Below are 18,940 nucleotides of genomic sequence, written 5' to 3'. Positions count from 1 at the left end.
TGGTATTTCATATCCATATGGACCCAAGCCATCACAGGCTGTTCATATTGTAGGTGGCAGGAGTATTATAAACAAAGCTTCAGCACTGATATGAAGCAGCATTCAAGCTGATAATAGTTCCATGAACAGTGTAATGTATGTTTTATATTACAGTATCTATCACAGCTTGCAAAATGTCATTGCTTGGCAATGTTCCAATCTTAATGAAAACTCTAGTGTTTTCAAACAGGTCAAAACACATATTGTGCCTCACATGAAATATGTAATAACCATGCCTATTTCCCACAACAATAAAAATAAATCTACCAAGGAGGCAGGGGACGGGGAGAGAAAAACATTTTGGGAAGACTTTATTGAGAGTTAATCTGCTATTAACACTTGTTTGTTCCCATGCTTCTTGTTCTGCTTTGGCCAACTAATTTGAAATGCTCTTTATTTTTTCTGTAAACAGACAGAAACACATATATTCTTACAGCAGTTATTCTTATAAGAATGTATTTATCAATGGGAATTGTTTGCTTTACATCTTCTGATGCACAATTTTGTTATTAACAGAGATCTCATTGTCACTAGATAGTGATTAATTGCTAAAAAAAAATTAAGAACTCAGTACTCTAAAAATGACTTGAGTTTTACCCAAAATTTATGTGATAGCCATCTACGATTACTAGTCCAGCATGTTGAGGCAGCAGCCACCCAGAATCCTTGGGCAGTAGGCAGTCACAACACAATGAGAAGGAGCCAGGTTGGCAAAGCCTGTAATTGACCAACAGTGTTCCCATTGTGGAAGGATTACTTTGTCATTATGGATGAAAATTAGAAGCTGGGTTGCCCTATACTGTACCTAATTTCAGTAAATGCCATGAGGTAATCCAGAAAATACTGAAACAAAGTGGAAAACTCATTTGTATAGTATAGGGATGGGCAATATTTTGGTAGCCACGGGCCACACTTAAGGGGAATATGTTGTTTTCTTGGCCTTTAATTGTGAAGTGGATACTTAAGGGCTTATCCTATAATTTTCCTTCACCAGAATGTCTGTTTCCAGGAAGTATGCTAATTGGATCTTCCAAGAACATAAAATAACATACAACATATGCTAACAGAATGGAAAAACCAGGGTTCAAATTTTTGCCTAAAAAACTATAATAACTTGATGATTTTATCATGCCCAACTTCAGCCATGGATTTGATACAACAGTAAAGTGAATTACTTAATTTCATTTACTAAAAATGAGGTAACTTCACTTTTGAGATAAGGATGAATAAATAATTTTGTAAGGTTTCTAAACTGGGGCAGAACTTTTAAAAACACACAGTTTCAAGTAGTTCCACACTAAAGAAATTAGACTTTTGTTTTTTTAGAATCTGGAAATAAAATACAAATTATAGAATTAAATATAGTCAAGGAAACAATTCTATGCATCTGGTAAAAACCAAGTCAACATTCATGGGATTATCTCTCCTCCCAACATAAAATGAATGTAAGAAACTTTATAATTAAATTGTTTCATGAAGTAGGAATAGGAATTTTAAAGTATGTGTATACTTAGTATATAGTATAAAGCATTCTCTATAGCAGGGGTACCCAAATCCCAGTCCACGAACTTGGACCAGTCTGGGGCCCGCAAGAACCAGTCCGTGCAAGTAACTGAAGTCCCATATGCACACATGTGTGATCCAGGCAGTGTGTGAAACCATGCCCCCCCCATCCATGGAAAAACTGCCCTCATGGAACTGGTCCCTGGCACTCAAAAGGTTGGAGGCCATTGCTCTATAGCATATAGTCAGTCCCATCATTGGTCTTCCACATATCCCAGCTTTAGGTTATACTGTTCTGTAATATTCATTCAGTTTACAGTAAATGGTTGCATTCATATGACTGTTGCAGCATCCTGGGGTCATGTGATCCCTTCTGACAAGCAAAATCAATGGGAAAGCCAGATTCACTTAACAATCAGGTTACTAACATATCAACTGCATTGATTCATTTAACAACTATATTAAGAAATATCATAAAATATCATAAAAAAACTCACTTAACAAATGTCTCACTTAACAACGTAAATTTTGGACTCAATTGTGGTTGTAAGTCAAGGACTTCCTATATTTGCTTATTCTGCTACTCCCATGTAATCCAGGTAAACATATCGTGTGAGTAGGGCCACTTCTTTATATTTAATCCCTTTTCAGTCTGCTCCAAAACTCAGCACAATCTGAATTGAAAACATACCACTTTTAGAATATACTTCATAGTTTTATATTACAAGTTTTTTCAAAGCAGCAAGGAAGGAAAGAGAGCATGCCTGTTGTAAAATAATGTTATCTTTGTGACAGTTTCGCAAAGCCTGAAATTTGTAATAGAGAAGAGAATTACTTGCATGCTGTGTATAAACTGTAGAATCAATATTCTTTTACCGGATAAAATGAACTTAATGACCCTATGAGGGACTATTTCTTAGAGTAAGCACATAACCTGTAAGGCTTATGTATCTAAACAATTTTTTCTTTCTACAGTATATGTGCCTTTGTGTCTCTGAAAGAGCGTGTTTCATGTAAATGTAAATACAAGAGAAGGGAAATAAAAAATCTTTATTTCAGAAATTGGCAGAGCAGCACTTTGATTTTTCTTCTCCATTCTGTCAGGATCCTGTGGGAGGGAACAAAAAGTTTCATAATGTAGTGTTTAATATTGCATGGTTTTCCTAGGAAATATGGAACTTTCCTATTATTGCTTTATGGGAGACCACAAAACTAATTCATCACATTGACCATATTTTCCAAATTATGTGCCTCCCTTTACTCTTTCTCCCCTTTCACTTGCCTTCTTAAGCATTTGTACAAGTTAATGCTGTTACCTGTCTGCTCAGATAGGGCAGTTGCTCAAGTTTATTCTCAACAAACCTCACAATGCACCATCCTTTAGCCTTTCTTGGTTTTTTTCCCCCCTGTTATTTCTTCCTATAATGAACATTTTGCTTAACATTCACTTTCCTGACTTTTTTACTTTTTTCCACCTTAAATCATTGGTAAAGAGGCAAAAGCATTTTGCACATGGGCGTATTTTTCCCAGCATTCAAAACAATTAGTTCCCTCCCCTATGCATTACACTTCCATAGCTGTTTGAATTATATGAGACATATATTTGTGAGTCTAATAGACCATCATTGCTTATGACCGTTTCCTCTTCCCACAACCACTGTTATTTTCTATATGGTACTTAGCACATTACATTTGAAGTATAATTTTTTAAACTTAGAGGCTATGCACCCCCCCCCCGACCTTTTTATTTAAAGTAAGGCCATGTTCATGTATGAAGAAAGACTGCTCATACCCTCCTATTTCTGTTGTGAGGGATGTTTAGCAGAAATAACATCTCCCCCCCCCTCTCTCTTTTCAGGAATCCCTTCCTAGGGCAGCTGATGGTAATTCTTCAGGTTGTCCTTCAGCTTTACTGTTTTGAATATATTCTTGAATGCATAGAATTTGGATTCTTGTCTCAGTTTGATTAAGAATGGGAAAATCAAATGCTGCCTGGGGGTATTCAGAAATAAATCTGTCAGATGTTGCCTAGTTTGAGTAATGAAAAATTTGCAAGAAAACAACCAAGGTCAGAGAGTACCAAGGACCCCAGTTAGACTCTCTGCACACATACACACACCTATATGTGGGCACACCTATACACACATGCATGCACATGAACACACACACATTCACACGCACAGCCCAGTATCATCCATTGTAGAATTACAAAAAAAGGAAGTGAGCAAGGGGACGGACTGAAAAAGTCCTCCAGGAAACAGGGCAAGCCTCAACAGGGCATAAGCAAGAGAGCGGAACTGGTTTAAATATTGCACCTTGAAGTGGAGCCAGAATATATCCTTTCTTCTGCCAATTTGCCCCAATATTCCCTGTTTTCCTGCCTCTCAATGATTGATGTCAATCCCCTCCCTTTGCCTTAAATAACACTGCATTACATGTAGACATTACCTCCTTAATTCAATACTGTATATAAAGTAAATAAACAAAGATCAGTGGTGACAATAGAAGCCTTTCACAGAGATTCCCCACCCACATGTTCTGCCATTCTGCTTCTTCCCTCTAGATGTTTCTAATCAAATTCCATGAGTAAGCTTGTTACAAATGTTGCCAACAGCAAGGATTATTTTCCTCCTGGTCCTCCCCAGGAGAGCAAGGTTTTCAGACACTTAGCCTCCATTATAATTCTTTAGTTCTAAGTCCTCCCTCTCTTCGAAGGTGGTGATGACGCTATGAATTTTGACATCGAGAAGAGCACTGGAAGCATTATTATTGCAAGAACTCTAGATGCAAAGGAAAGATCAAACTACAATCTCACCATAGAGGTCACAGATGGATCAAGCATCATTAAGACACAGGTCAGTGCCTCAGAGTCTAAGTCAAAGTCTGGTTCAGTAATATGAACAACGTTTTCATTATGGTCTGTAGATAGTGCTCACTGCAGTATCTGTTTTGGAAAAGTACTAGATATTCAAATGTCAGTTGAATTATCGCCTCAAGTTTAGGGTCAGACTTTCTCTAAAATGCTGAATTTACCCAGGTCACACGCTTTTGTGGATTGAACCGGTAAACAAAATATTGTCTATAATGTGATCACATTTGGGGAAGATGGGCCCAAGCTATTATTGGTCATTCACTGAGCCAAATAAACAAAACAGGGATATCCTTACTCAGAGATCCTTCCTAAACTCCTGCTTTAATAATTGATGATTGGAAATCCAAAAGAATTGCAAATCTACTTCAGATCCACTTCCAATTCCAGACTCTTCCAGGATCCATTGACTGTTGAGGAAGATGAGGTATAGAACTGGTTTCTTGTTTTACTTCTTTCCTCATATATGACCAAAATATGTTCCAATAAGTGCTTCAAGCTACTTCAATAGAGCCTTAATTAGCTATCATATTATACACATGGGTTCCATCTCTGACTATTGTCATCTTTCATGGCAGCTGAAGACAGAAATATATGGAAGTTTACTTGCATAGAGTAGCTCTTTTAAACAAAGATCTGGTCTGATTGTTTGCTCTTCTAAGCAATGGTCTAGTCTGATCATTACTTTATTAAGTGCTATGAACATTATATATAATCTAGAAAAGTGAGCGTAATCAATACGAGAATGCCTTTCCTTTGAGATTCAATAGTAGCTCACTGTCATTTTGAATGTCTTAGAACTTTATTCTGCTATCAAGAGTCATCTTTCAATACCTTGGCTAACATAACAATTCCAGTCCCAGGAACTTCTTTCTCTGTTTACTTTCACATTGGTTGTTGGATAGGTAGCAAACCTGCTATTGCAAAATCACGGGTTTGGGTCTTACTGAAGAAAGGAGCTCCTTTTCCAAGATGGAAAAGGAAATGTGCCTTTTTTGAAATGGTGCCTCCAGAATAATATCCTCTAAATTCATGCCCCAACCTTGTTGTCTTTCAAGCAAATCTTGAAGATCTGGCTCTTCCCTCCCACTCTGGAATGAAATTATATTTCTATTGGTTGTTTCTTATATAATTAGGCCTTATTCTTTTTAGTTTCCATTATTTTTACTCTGGTGTAATCATCTTACAATGCACGGTGGGGAGGAGGGGCATTACTGGGTTGTTTTTGTCATGAATGCCTAATGCTAGTTGGGTTGGGCAACTCTATACATTTCATAAAACAAGTAAGTATTATTTAATTTGATACTTGCTTTGGGATAAGTATATTGAGGGAGCCAAACCAGTCACTGCTCTATATTCATTTTGTTTCTTCACCAGCTGCTTCTTCCTGGCATCATTTCATTTTTCTTCCTCTTCCTTCTTTACTATTACCATCTCAGCCTGGCTTGGCTAAGTTTCCATTTCATTTAGCTAGCTGTAATAACTAAATGATTTCATTTTGGGATGAAATCTTGATAACATTATAATATATATTGTGCTATCAAATCAAGCCTAGAACCAGCATCTGGCATCTTGGGATATCTGCCAGGCCACCAGAATCAGAAACTTGCCCTAGGCTCACTTTATTATTTTCTTGTGCAATCAGGTGCTTACAAATGCAGTAGAAGCTAGATTTAGCTGTCATGATAATGTTTGACTGAGATAGATTATTGTTAGCAATTCCTGGTGCAGATTCTCAAATCGTAAAGATGACTTACCAGAAGATGCATTGTGCAAACTCTCCCGTCTTCCACTAAGAATATGGAACTGCCTTGCATTAATTCACCAACAAAAACCACAGCAGCAAATAAGTTTACATGAATGTGTACATAAATAAGCATGAGGACTGTGAGAATAAGGAAAAGCAGGGAAAACATCAGAAATAATGGAAGTGTCATCACTGGGCCTTTGTTTGCATGATGCTTCCCTACAAATATACTTTTCAAGCAGTTTGTTCAAGGTAATGGATACCAAGGAAGAAATTTGAAGTGAATAATAGCAACACGTTTTAAGAATTAATTCAACTCGTGGAACAGAACATGCATACAAATTGTGTATCCAAAGTCATCTTAAAAGAAACCCTTAAAAGAATTTTAAAAGAGTTATAGAGCATTTGGCCTATGAGAGATGGCCTCACTTAGCCACAGCAAGACCCTTCATTCTGGAATGGGGACTATTCACCTTGTTGAACCATTCATAGTAAAAGTATCAGAATGATAAAAGGAGAAAATAAGTAACAGAGAGATTGCTTTCTTAAGCAGTACTTCACTTGTACTATCATAGAAATGAGACACTTGTACAGCTCTGTTACTGACCTCTACTGCTTGCTTTTTGTCCACTTCTCTTAGGCTTATATCCATGTGATTGACATTAACCAGCATCCACCTCAGTTTTCGGAGTACCAGTATGAGGCTCGCATTCCAGAAGACACACCCCCTGGGACAGAACTATTTTTTGTTAGTGCAACAGACCAGGATCATGGGAAAGGGTTGATTTACACCCTCCATAACAGCTTGGATCCTAGAAGCCTGAAACTCTTTCAAATAGATCCAAGCCGTGGCACGCTAATAACAGTATCACACCTTGATGCTCAATCCATGCCACTGCATACTTTGACAGTGATGGTACGTGAGTAGCAGAAAATAAATTATTTATTTATTTAATTTCTATCCTCTTCTGTGTTACCTTATGGGCTGTGGGCAGATTGCTGCAGGATTTCTAAAGTGTGTTTGTTGTATCTAATGATTTTTTTTAAAAAAAAAGAAAGGTGGCTAAAATGAGAAGAAATGCATTCAACATTATACTGCAAACTTAAATATTTGTGATGTAATATTGTTTAAACAAAATATCTGTGGTTGATTCATTGGCTGTTCAGGTACGAGACCAGGATGTCCCTATCAAGCGAGACTTTGCCCGAATTGTCATTCATATTGAGGGCTGTAACAATCACCCTCCACAGTTCACCAGCCTCCATTACAAAGCAGAAATTCTGGATGTCACTCCAATTGGCACAGAGGTTGTGCAAATCCGTGCCCTGGATCCAGATCAAGGAGTTAATGCTGAAGTCCACTATTGCTTTGAAGCAGGTAAGGCACCTATACATACTGCCTTATGAACATTTCCTTTATATAACTACTGTGATGATATGTCAGCTAAACATATTGTTTCTGAATCTACTATATATTCAACATTAAATAGAATAGGAAAATTAGATCCAACTGATCCATGAATAATTTTTGTTATTTTTCTTCTTCTAACCATTAACACTCTTTAACTTTCTTGTGAACCAAGACAGCATATTTGCTGTCAATATTTGGGGACTTCCTATCATGGGCTGATACTGTCTTGACTCTGAGCACACTTAAGAAAATCATATCCAGACTGAGTCACTTTGGTGTCGTTTCTCCTGGTTCTATGCCCCTTTCCTCCTTCTGTATCTGGAAGATAAACACCAGTCACTTTCCTTTCTGTGGGCAGGACATACATGGTGTGTGTGTGTGTGTGTGTGTGTGTGTGTGTGTGTGTGTGTGTGTACGCGTGCACCCAAGAGAGAGAGAGAAATTAAAGTTATGCATAAGTTGAACTTATATGATACAATTCAGAGAAGAAGACTTTCACTCCAACCCCCAAATAGTCCATAATTTACCCGAAAGCTGAGGGTGAAAACTGACCTCAGATGACTGGAAAGTCAATAAAATGGCAGAACTGCACTAAAGGAGATAGATAGATAGATAGATAGATAGATAGATAGATAGATAGATAGATAGATAGATAGATAGATAGATAGATAGATAGATAGATAGATGGCTTTTTTTTGTTATAGAACGCCCAGAACAGAGTTCTGGCACCTTTTTTGGATGGAACCTTGTACGGTAGGCAAGGCAGGTTATATGACATGTGTGAGTTCTGGCACCTTTTTTTTTTTTTTTACAAAAAAAGCACTGGATAAATAGACAGACAGACGGACAGACATAAAAAAGAGAGAAGTTCAGGAAAAAAAAAATCAGAATTTAAACAAAAAAAATCCAGCTAGTTTCAAACCAGTAATATTTAGGATACAAAATAAATACAGTTCTACTGTAGCAACAGGATAAAAGGAGAGGTCTAACAGCTTTTAGAGTTAATGCTAAGGGTTGGCTCATTTTGAAGAGATGATCTTTCTTTTGCAAAGTATCCAGTGAATGGCTGACCTTCAGCTGATCTTCAAAGTGTTTTGCTCAAACGAAAAGGAACAGTCGAGGCAAAGGAGGAAAACTGAACATTTGAATGAGAGCAGGGAAATGTGTGGGGACCTTACTTTTAGAGTGACTGGAAGATTGACAGAGGATGACACTATTTTTTTTTCTGCCTTCCAGAGTTGTTTGCTGGACAGTTTTGAGAACAGGATAACAAGTAAACAGACCTGCTTAAAGACAAGTGTCTCTGATAGCATCAGTGTCTCCAAAGTCATCAGCTGGTACACTTTAATTTATTTAAGAGAGAGCTTAGGGAGTGTGGCACAATGACATCATCAAAGGGCTAGAGCCAGAATATTCAATTTGCATTCTTGTTTTGTTGTTTTTGTTTTCAGAGGAAATAGATACATTCATGCAGGAGAAATGCAATATACCCATTTTCCACATCTTTAGTTTTAAAAAGACCAAACTAACAAAACAAAAAAAAAAGGCAGGGCAAGACTTATTTATCTACTTTAAAAAATCTACCATATTTTCCGGCATATAAGATGACTTTCTAAATCATGTAAATCATCTCCAAAGTCGGGGGTCGTCTTATATGCCCAGTTGTCTTATATGCCGGAAAATACGGTACTTCTTCCAGGGACTTAAAAAAAGGACACATTTAAGTATAACAAACTAGTGTGATGGAAAACAATAAATATTGTAGAATTCAATCATGCTTTTTCATTTAAGATTTGTTTGTTTATTTCCAGGGAATAACGGAAACTTTTTCACCATCAGCAAATTATCTGGAATTATTACAGTTTCTCAGAAGTTAGATCAATCCAAGCAAGAAAGATTTACTCTCGCAGTAAAAGCAGAAGATCAAGGATTTCCCCAACTGAAAGATTCAACTACTGTGAACATTCATGTTAAGCCTTCTGATGCTACTCCCCCACAGTTTACAGAAGAAGAATATGTTGTAGAGATCAGTGAATCTGCAATCATTGGTTCTCCGGTTATCCTTGTTTCAGCTACAAGCTCTTCATTTGTTACTTACGAAATAAAAACTGGAGATAAAGACGGCTTCTTTTCCATCAATTATCAATCTGGGCTTATCTTTACCCAGAAGAGCTTAGATTTTGAACAGACTTCATCTTATCAGCTGAACATTCGAGGCACCAGCATGGCAGGATCATTTACGGATGTTCCAGTGTTTGTTTATCTCATAGACCAAAATGACAACATGCCTATCTTTGATAAGCCTTCTTTTGTGGGTTGGATTGATGAGAATGTTCCATTTGGTAGCATAGTTATGGATGAAAACAATGTGCCGCTGGTGATAAATGCAACAGATGCTGACCAAGATTCTAATGGTTTGTTGATTTATGAAATTTTGGAGTCGGAGGCCATGACTTTTTTCAAAATAGACCAAAATATGGGCACTCTCACTACTTGTGCTGATATAGATTATGAACATAACACCGTTTTTCACTTTGGTATCCAAGTTCATGATAGTGGCAATCCCATTTTGTTTGCTTCCAAACCTGTTCAAGTCACCATTTATATCAGAAATATAAACGACTGTCCTCCAGTGTTTATAAAAAGTATTTATGACCTTTCTGTGATGCTTCCTATTCATGATGGTATGGAACTTTTAAAAGTTAATGCAGAAGATGAAGACTCAGAAGTAATCTACAGTATAGCCGAAGGGAACCCTGCAAATACTTTCTTCATCCACAAAACAACTGGTGTTATCTCTCTACTAAATCATACTAATGTGGGAAACTATCACGAACTTGCAGTTAGAGCTGGAGATGCTTTATACGTGGCCAGTACTTTGGTCAGACTACATTTTACTGAGCCGCAGGACAGCATTTTAAAATTTGATCAAGATTTATATTTGGCCACAGTAAAGGAAAATTCCACAGAGGTTCAGATTATTATCGTTCTTGGTGTTGTTGGGAATCAACTGAAAGAACCACTTTTTTTCTCTGTCTTGAATGGCACAGAATGGTTCAGAATGATTCCATCTTCAGGAGTGCTACAGACCAAGAACGTGAAGTTTGATCGTGAAATTCAAGATGTGTATGAAATAGCAGTGGAAGTAAAAGATACTAGAAATCCACCACGGGTATCTCAAGCAATTGTAAGAATAATAGTGGATGATATTAACGATAACCCACCTCAGTTTGAAAACCTACCTTATTATATAGCAATACAGGCTGGCACTGAGCCAGGTGATATTATCTTTAGGGTTTCTGCCACAGATCAGGATCTGGGAAATAACAGAGTCATTTTTTACTCCTTGGAGGAAGACTACCAGCATTTCTGGATTGACCCCTCTTCAGGAGACATCTCACTCAAACAACCCCTTGATTTGCAAACTTTAAATAAATACACACTAAGTGTTATTGCCCGAGACACCGGTGAGCCTCCCTTGTATGCTGAGGAAGAGATTACCATAATGGTAAAGAACAAATCCAGCCCTCTGTTCCAAAGTCTTTTCTATGCTGCAAAAGTGCCTGAAAGCAGTCCACCCTACACACCCATTCTCCACCTCCAGGCCCGAAGCCCTGAAGGCTTACGCTTGATATATACCATTGTGGAAAAAGACGTTCTCAGGCAGTTCCACATTGATTTCAAGACTGGCATGCTTATGGTCACAAGCCAACTGGATTATGAATCTGATACGAAACATACATTTACCGTCAGAGCTACAGAAACAGCAACGGGTTCCTATTCAGAAGCAATTGTGGAAGTTCACGTTGAGGATGTGAATGATAATTTTCCTTTATTTTCACAGACTGTTTATACTGTGTATGTCTCAGAAGATATGCCAGCTCAGACCCCTGTGATTCAGCTCTCGGTTACAGACCAAGATTCAGGGTGGAACAAACTCATTTCATATCAGATTTTAAAGGATCGTTCAGATGCCTCAAAGTTCTTTAGTATTGATGGCAGCACTGGTGAAATAACAACAACTCGGGCTCTAGATTATGAAACGAACCATGAATTTCATATTAAAGTGAGAGCCACAGACCATGGGATACCTCCACTCAGCAGTGAAGTTCTTGTGATAGTTAATGTGCTGGATATCAATGACAATCCACCAAAATTCAGTCAACTTCAGTATCAGGCTAATGTGAGTAAAATGGTCAGCTGTGGTCAGGTTGTGGTAAAGGTACAGGCTTTTGATCCTGACAGCAGGGATACCCCTAGGCTGGAATATATGATACTTTCAGGAAATGAGAAAAGGCATTTCACCATTGATGGCACTTCTGGTATCATTTCTACACTAAATCACTGCAAAAAAAATCTGGAATCTTTTTACAGTCTTAGGGTTTCTGCTTCAGATGGAGTTTTTAAGACCACTGTGCCAGTATACATCAACACAACTAATGTAAACAAATACAGCCCGGCGTTTCAGCAGGATGTTTACGAAGCCGTATTAGCTGAAAACGCAAAAATAGGAACTAAAGTGATTGAGCTGTCAGCTATTGACCCAGATGATGGTGCTTATGGCACCATAGATTACATCATCATAAACAAGCTTGGTCAGGAGAAGTTTCTAATAGATGATAAGGGGCGCATTGAAACATTGCAGAAACTGGACAGAGAAAATTCTACAGAAAGAGTTGTTGATATTAAAATCATGGCCAAGGATGGAGGAGGAAAGGTAGCATTTTGCACTGTCAAAATAATACTTACAGATGAAAATGACAATCCACCTCAGTTCAAAGCTTCTGAATACCTCTTGTCTATCCAATCCAATATGAGGAAGGGATCTCCAGTCATTCAGGTTTTAGCTTATGATGCCGATGAAGGAGTGAATGCTGATGTCACCTACTCTGTTGATACAATGGAGGAAGTCATTGCAGAAGATGTGATTGAGATTAACACTGTCACGGGTGTTGTCATAGTCAAGGAGAGTCTCAAGGGACTAGAAAACAGAACAGTGAAATTTAGAGTCAAAGCTGAAGATGCCAAGCCTCCCCACTGGCATTCAGTTGTCCCAGTGAATCTTCAAGTTGTTCCAAAGGAAATGTCATTGCCAAGGTTTTCTGAGCCATTATATACCTTCTCAGCATCTGAAGATCTCCCAGAAGGATCAGAAATAGGATCAGTTCGAGCTATAGGAGAAGAACCCATCATCTACAGTCTGGTACAAGGAACCTCTGCTGAAAATAATGAAGAAGGGATATTCACTCTGGATAAGCAAAGAGGGACCTTGACTGTTCAGAAGGCAATGGACTATGAGAAGATGAAATGGTACCAAGTAGATGTCTTGGCTCATTCTTCATATAAGAATACTGACTTGGTCTCTTTAGCATCCATTAACATCCATGTAAAAGATGTCAATGATAACAAACCTATTTTTGAGGCAGATCCATACAGAGCTTTTGTTATGGAGAATATGCCAGCAGGGACCCCTGTGATTCAGATTACTGCTAATGACCAGGATACTGGAAGTGATGGGCAAGTGTCTTATAGCCTAGGATCAGAATTAAGCTACATCAGAGAATTCTTCACCATTGATAGTGGAAATGGCTGGGTTATGACCCTTAAAGAGCTAGACTGTGAAGTTCAGAAAAGCTACAAATTTTTTGTTGTTGCTTCAGACCATGGAAAGAAAATCCAACTTTCTTCTCAAACTCTAGTAGAAGTCACTGTCACTGATGAAAATGATAATGCTCCAGAGTTCACCAATGAAATTTACAAAGGATCAGTTGTTGAGAATGCTGAGCCTGGGCAGATGATTACCATTCTTAATACTATTGATAGAGATCTTTCAGAAGAAAATCGGCAGGTCATGTGTTACATCACTGGTAAGTATCTATTTCTGTTAAGATTTTAATAAATAAAAATGAGGGGAGGGTGCTTTGAATAAATTTACTTAACTTTAAGAAGCACCCTTTTCTATAAATTAGTTTTACTGATATCTGTTAGTTGCAACTATAAGGTGATTTTCATTATTAACAATGGCCGTTTGGTGAAACATATGTCTTATCAAGAGATATTTTGAGACTAAATGTGTAGAGAAATAGCTACATATCGTTGTTCCTAGAAAGAGTACTTTCTATTAGGTCTTGTTATATAGAGATCTTCTACACTAGGCTCAATAATTGCTATGAAGAAAAATTCTGATCTAAAATGCATTGTGATTTAACTATATGACATTTATCTGACTCTAAAACAGAATTGCGATTAGTCAATTATGTACATTAATTTGAACTTGCAATTTTAATTCCAGTCCTGAATTAAATTTCTAATCGACAATCAAAAGTTAATTATGCATATACTGTAACTCTCATGTCAATTGTCTATATCAGTGATGGTGAACCTTTTAGAGACCGAGTGCCCAAACTGCAATCCAAAACCCACTTATTTATCACAAAGTGCCAGGGCTGCATCAGCATTGTGGTGCCCTCGGGGGGCGTGGCCCACTGGGTGGTCATGGCTGCACTGGTCCTGGCAGACTGGGTGAGCGTGGCCAGGGCAGTGGGGGCCAGTCCCTCGCCATCTCTGGGGCATCCTCGGGGGCCAACAGCACTTGCTTGCTCACTTCCTGCCCTGTTGCGTCCAAATGCCATGTGCTCGCTACTCTGTTGAACTCTGCTGGGGCAACAGCGCATGCCCACAGAGAGGGCTCTGAGTGCCGCCCCTGGCACATGTGCCATAGGTTCGCCACCACTGGTCTATATTAACCAAATGTGTCTTTGCATGATAAATATAACCTATAGATACATATTTTATAATTTGCAATTTATTCAACACAGATATAGAACTAAAAAGAATTGTATTTCACTGTAATATATCAAATAAATCATTTTGCAAATGGTCAGTGTAGATTGAAACATTGTCCAGCATACTAAAGAATTGTTTAGTCAGTTCCCTATATATCTTTTTCGTAATTAGTCTATAGTCAGTATCTATTATAACCCCCCCCCTTTCCCCGCAGAGTGAAGGTTAATGAAATAGCTACTTCAACATATACCATAATCAGTCCATTCAATCTACTGGTTAAATTTTATGAATGAACTCAGTTTTCTGTATGATGTCAATTATATGTCACAGAGCAAGTAAATTTTCTGGTTTGTCTACCAGGGGTGTCAAATTTACAATGACACGTGACGTGTTGCGACATATCATGACATTTTTTTTTCATTGCCGGCAATGGGGTGGGTGCGGTTTCAGCATGATGCATCCGGCCAGTGGGCCGGCAGTTTGACACCCCTGGTCTACACATAACATGGGTGAGTAATCTTTTTGTTATCTTGAAACCTGAAACACTTCTTTTTTCATAATCATATATTCTCTATCTTATCAGAAGGAGATGTTATGGGGCAATTCGGTATCAGTGAAGTTGATGGAAAATGGAAGGTTTTTTCCAAGAAGCCTCTGAACAGGGAAGAAACAGAAAAATATGTGCTCAAAGTCATGGTGTCTGATGGAAAATTTCAAGCAGCCACAGAAGTGGAGATTTTAGTCCTTGATGTTAACGATAACAGCCCTGAATGCAAGCAGGTAATTGTAGATGCATGTAAAAGGCCTCATTCCGAAATTATGCAAACATGTATACACAGGATCTGTATTGAAATGGTGCCAGAGTTGACCTGGAGAAATCACAATTATGGAGCAATTATTTGAATAATTACATATCTGCACAATACTGAATCCTCCATTAGTTGCTTATTTTGGAAGATACATGAATTATTACTATCTTGGAATAACATAATGTTGGATAGCATTAGGGTGGCAGGAAGGAGCCCATCTGTGACACTTCATTGTTATTGGTTAACAAACAGGTATATTGGGCACGTGGCTTAATGTTAACCTTTTAAATTGGTAAAATAATTTTCTTCCTTTCCAGACACTATACGAAGGGAAAATTTCAGAGAATGAATCCCCAGGATTTTCTGTTCTGAAAGTGTTGGCTACAGATGTTGATGCTGGTAGCAATAGTCAGATCACTTACAGCCTTCATGGAGTTGGTGCTGAGGATTTTAGACTGGACTCTTATACAGGTAAAATTATTACGTCCTTTTAAAAGTGCAGTTTTGCTGTTCATACTCATTCTTTGACCACTTATTAGTATGAATAATACAGTTTGCTCCTGTTTACTATAAGTAGAGGTAGGTAGACTTTTCGGTGCATTTTGAAGACTTCTTTAGTTGAAATATTAATACTGATGTTTCTCTCTTGATTGGCGTAAGTATGTCCTCATATTGTAAAATGTTGGTGGGATTTTCCCTAGAAAGAATATTTAATTTAATGTAAAATATTATTCTCTTCTCATGCACCAAAACTCACTGTAATAGTCTTGCCTGGTGTTTTCCTTCTTGTTCTTATGATGTAAGGAGAAGACTTTACATTAAGAAATCAGGTTTCCTTGGATACTACCTTGTAGGGCTCCTATAAGACTTAAAATAGAAAGATTTATATGAATGAGTATGCATGGGTATTTTTTTGCAAAATAGTCTTATAAAAGATTAGCCCAAATCTGAAAACTTATTATAATTATATTTAAATTTATTGGCCACCCAATTCCAGTGGAAAGATGAAGATTTCTTAGATATCAATTCATAAAATATTATAGTTTTTAGATAATATAATTCTAAAGAATTCTGTGGTGTCCAGGAATAGGAGAGTAAGAAATATATTTTTTTTGAATCTTTGGTAAGCATTTATAGTTGTATCCTTTTTTCTATTTGCCTGGTTCTATTTCTTAAAATGTTTTAAAATGTACCTTCGCATAGAAAGAATCTTGCCCTTAAATAATGGTATTGAAAGCCCTGCACCAAATCTTTGCCTTCCATCTATACTTACCAGGAGAATTGACTACTTCTACATTATTGGACCGGGAACTGAAATCAAAGTATCACCTTGTTGCCAAGGCAACAGATGGAGGAGGGCGTTTTTGTCAGATGGAAATTACTGTGCACGTAGAGGATACCAATGACAATGCTCCCATGTTCTATCCCAGTCATTGTGCTGTAGCCATATATGAGAATACATCAATAAAAACGCCCATTGCAGTTGTCTTTGCAAAGGATCCTGATGAAAGTAAGTTGTTCCCAAATCCTATGTCATGTGCAGTTGTTTTCAATGCTTAAAGGACATGGCATGTTCTTGTTTATGAGGTTACCTACCAGTATTAATATTTTCTCTTATAGATAGTGGGTCATCTTGATAGATAGGCAACAGATTTCCACCTTGGTGACATCTTTATATGTAACATAGTATTTTTTTAATAAATAAAGATGGGGAAATAGTAGACCTGTTATGTAAGGAGAGGGGAAATGTATCAGGTATTTGATATATATTTTTCAGCGTTCAGTCAGGGTGGACATTTTATGTTGAATGTTAATGATTTATTTGTTATTTCTTCCTCACACTTTTTTATTCTTCGCTCGGTTTTTGCTGTTGTTGTTTTGTAGTTGATGTCTTCCCTTTTTCTTTTTATTCTGTATTTTAACTTCGGAGCTAAATAAAAAAAATATTTTTAAAAAAGAAATGATGGCAGGTACTAGTTTCCCTTCAGTTCATCCCATTTCTGAAAGAGTAATTCCCAAATCAAGCGAATTCTTGCATGACATTTCTCGTTTGATGTTTTCCAGTTCTCAATGGTGAGGTGAGATATCACCTTGCTGAGTCAGCTAATGGCCACTTTTCAATCGATGAGATAACTGGTGTAATCCGTCTAGAGAAGCCTCTGAAGGAATCCCATTCAGTTTTGGAGTTGACCGTGTTGGCTAAGGACAGGGGAGTTCCACAGTCCCTCTCTTCCTTTACTACTGTGACTGTCTCAGTTGTGGATTTAAAAGAATATCTGCCAGTATTTCTCAACACAGAATACTTAGTTGAGGTAAAAGAGAATGTGGCTGTTGGGACAGAAGTTTTAAATCTATCTACCTTGACAAGAGCTACTGTTGCAAACACAGAGATTAGATATGAAATCACAAATGGAAATGATCTTGGGAAATTCAGGCTTCATTCAAGCACTGGTGAGTTCTTTCTTCAGCAAATAATTCAGTCTACTGATTGTTCTCTTATAACAAGGATTATTTTATCTCTGATCTATTTCTTTTCTGATTTAATTATGAACATATCGAGATTTCAGACAGAGAAAGAATTTAGAGAAATGTTGAACATTACTCGCATTCACGTTTTAACGTTCCTACTCAAAACTCAGTAAATGTTGAAATTTCTAATTAAAAAATATTGATTTATCTGAGACAAGTTGATGTGCCCATGTGGCAATCCTATTACCACTAGATGGCACCCAACAACCGTCACGTTTTTGTTGCTGGTTTGTTTTGAATGGTTAAAAATTTTCAAGTTAGCCAGTTTTCAAGAGTTGGGCTGTTTTAATTTTGTGTGTTTGTTTTTTAAATCTTAATTCTGCCTGTATTCGTAGGCATCCTGTATGTTAATGGAACTCTGGATTTTGAAGTTGCCCATGATTGTTATTTAACCATCGAGGGTATAAGAAAGATTTCTACATCTCTCAGTGACGTCACAATGGTTATAATCAACATCACAGACATAAATGATCACATGCCAGAATTTGACCAAGATCTTTATATTGCCGACATCAGCGAGGATGCGGCCATTGGTGAAATAGTGCTCATGGTGAGACATAATCATAATCAGGGTGGGCAATATTTTGTGGGATGCAAGCCACATTTAACATTTAGTAATGGGCAGGGTTCTATTTTCCATGTTTTTCTGCCTGGATTTTTGAGGGATGTTCAGGAAGACTTACTGCTATTCAAAGTTACAATTATTCCTATTTTATAGCTCATGGTGTAGTAATAGTTTGCATTATTTTTGCTCAAAATGATAGGAATGTACACTACCAATTGTTGCATCATCGATGGTCAGGAAATCTGTAAAAAGGCCTCAAGATCTGCATGCACAGGCATCTGTTTCTGACTAAGATCATGCCAAAATGATGAAACATACATCATAATACTATGATGCAACATCTTAGTTTTCATAGTTACTTTTATTGCAATGTTGCAAGCAAGGGCATAAGAGGCAGAGCTTGTTTCATGTCACCATAACATACATTTTGTCACTGGTACTCCCACTCCCCTTACTCTGTAGTTCTTATGCCTGCATATGACTTTAGGACTATAGGTTGTCCAAGCCAGACTTATGCTACAACCTCATTTCTGCTGCTCTCATTTTGTGTTTTGCTGTCTTGAAAAAACTATGAATTGGAGGATGCATATAAACAGTGATATGGGAGAGAGAAAGACAGAATGGCATTGTTGAAGACTATCTCCAGTCTTTTCTATGGTCAGACCAGGCTACTAGAAACCAC

At 37.5% G+C, this 18,940-nt stretch overlaps 1 protein-coding gene across 1 annotated transcript in view; it reads left to right on the top strand.

The window, feature by feature from the left end:
• Positions 1-18,940, top strand: part of FAT2 (FAT atypical cadherin 2) — an 84,328-nt gene that overhangs the window by 46,129 nt on the left and 19,259 nt on the right. Inside the window, exons 7-15 of the mRNA XM_039340926.1 lie at positions 4,258-4,397; positions 6,799-7,074; positions 7,326-7,536; positions 9,381-13,436; positions 14,939-15,135; positions 15,482-15,635; positions 16,441-16,674; positions 17,229-17,615; positions 18,029-18,243. Coding sequence (XP_039196860.1) covers positions 4,258-4,397; positions 6,799-7,074; positions 7,326-7,536; positions 9,381-13,436; positions 14,939-15,135; positions 15,482-15,635; positions 16,441-16,674; positions 17,229-17,615; positions 18,029-18,243 — 5,870 coding nt within the window. The remainder of the gene's footprint in view (positions 1-4,257; positions 4,398-6,798; positions 7,075-7,325; positions 7,537-9,380; positions 13,437-14,938; positions 15,136-15,481; positions 15,636-16,440; positions 16,675-17,228; positions 17,616-18,028; positions 18,244-18,940) is intronic.

Source organism: Crotalus tigris, unplaced genomic scaffold (genome assembly GCF_016545835.1).
Source record: "Crotalus tigris isolate CLP2741 ecotype Arizona unplaced genomic scaffold, ASM1654583v1 scf7180000017754.2947050, whole genome shotgun sequence".
Classification (NCBI taxonomy): domain Eukaryota; kingdom Metazoa; phylum Chordata; class Lepidosauria; order Squamata; family Viperidae; genus Crotalus; species Crotalus tigris.
Note: the sequence above shows the minus strand (reverse complement) of the source record. Positions and strands in the feature narration are given on the sequence as shown.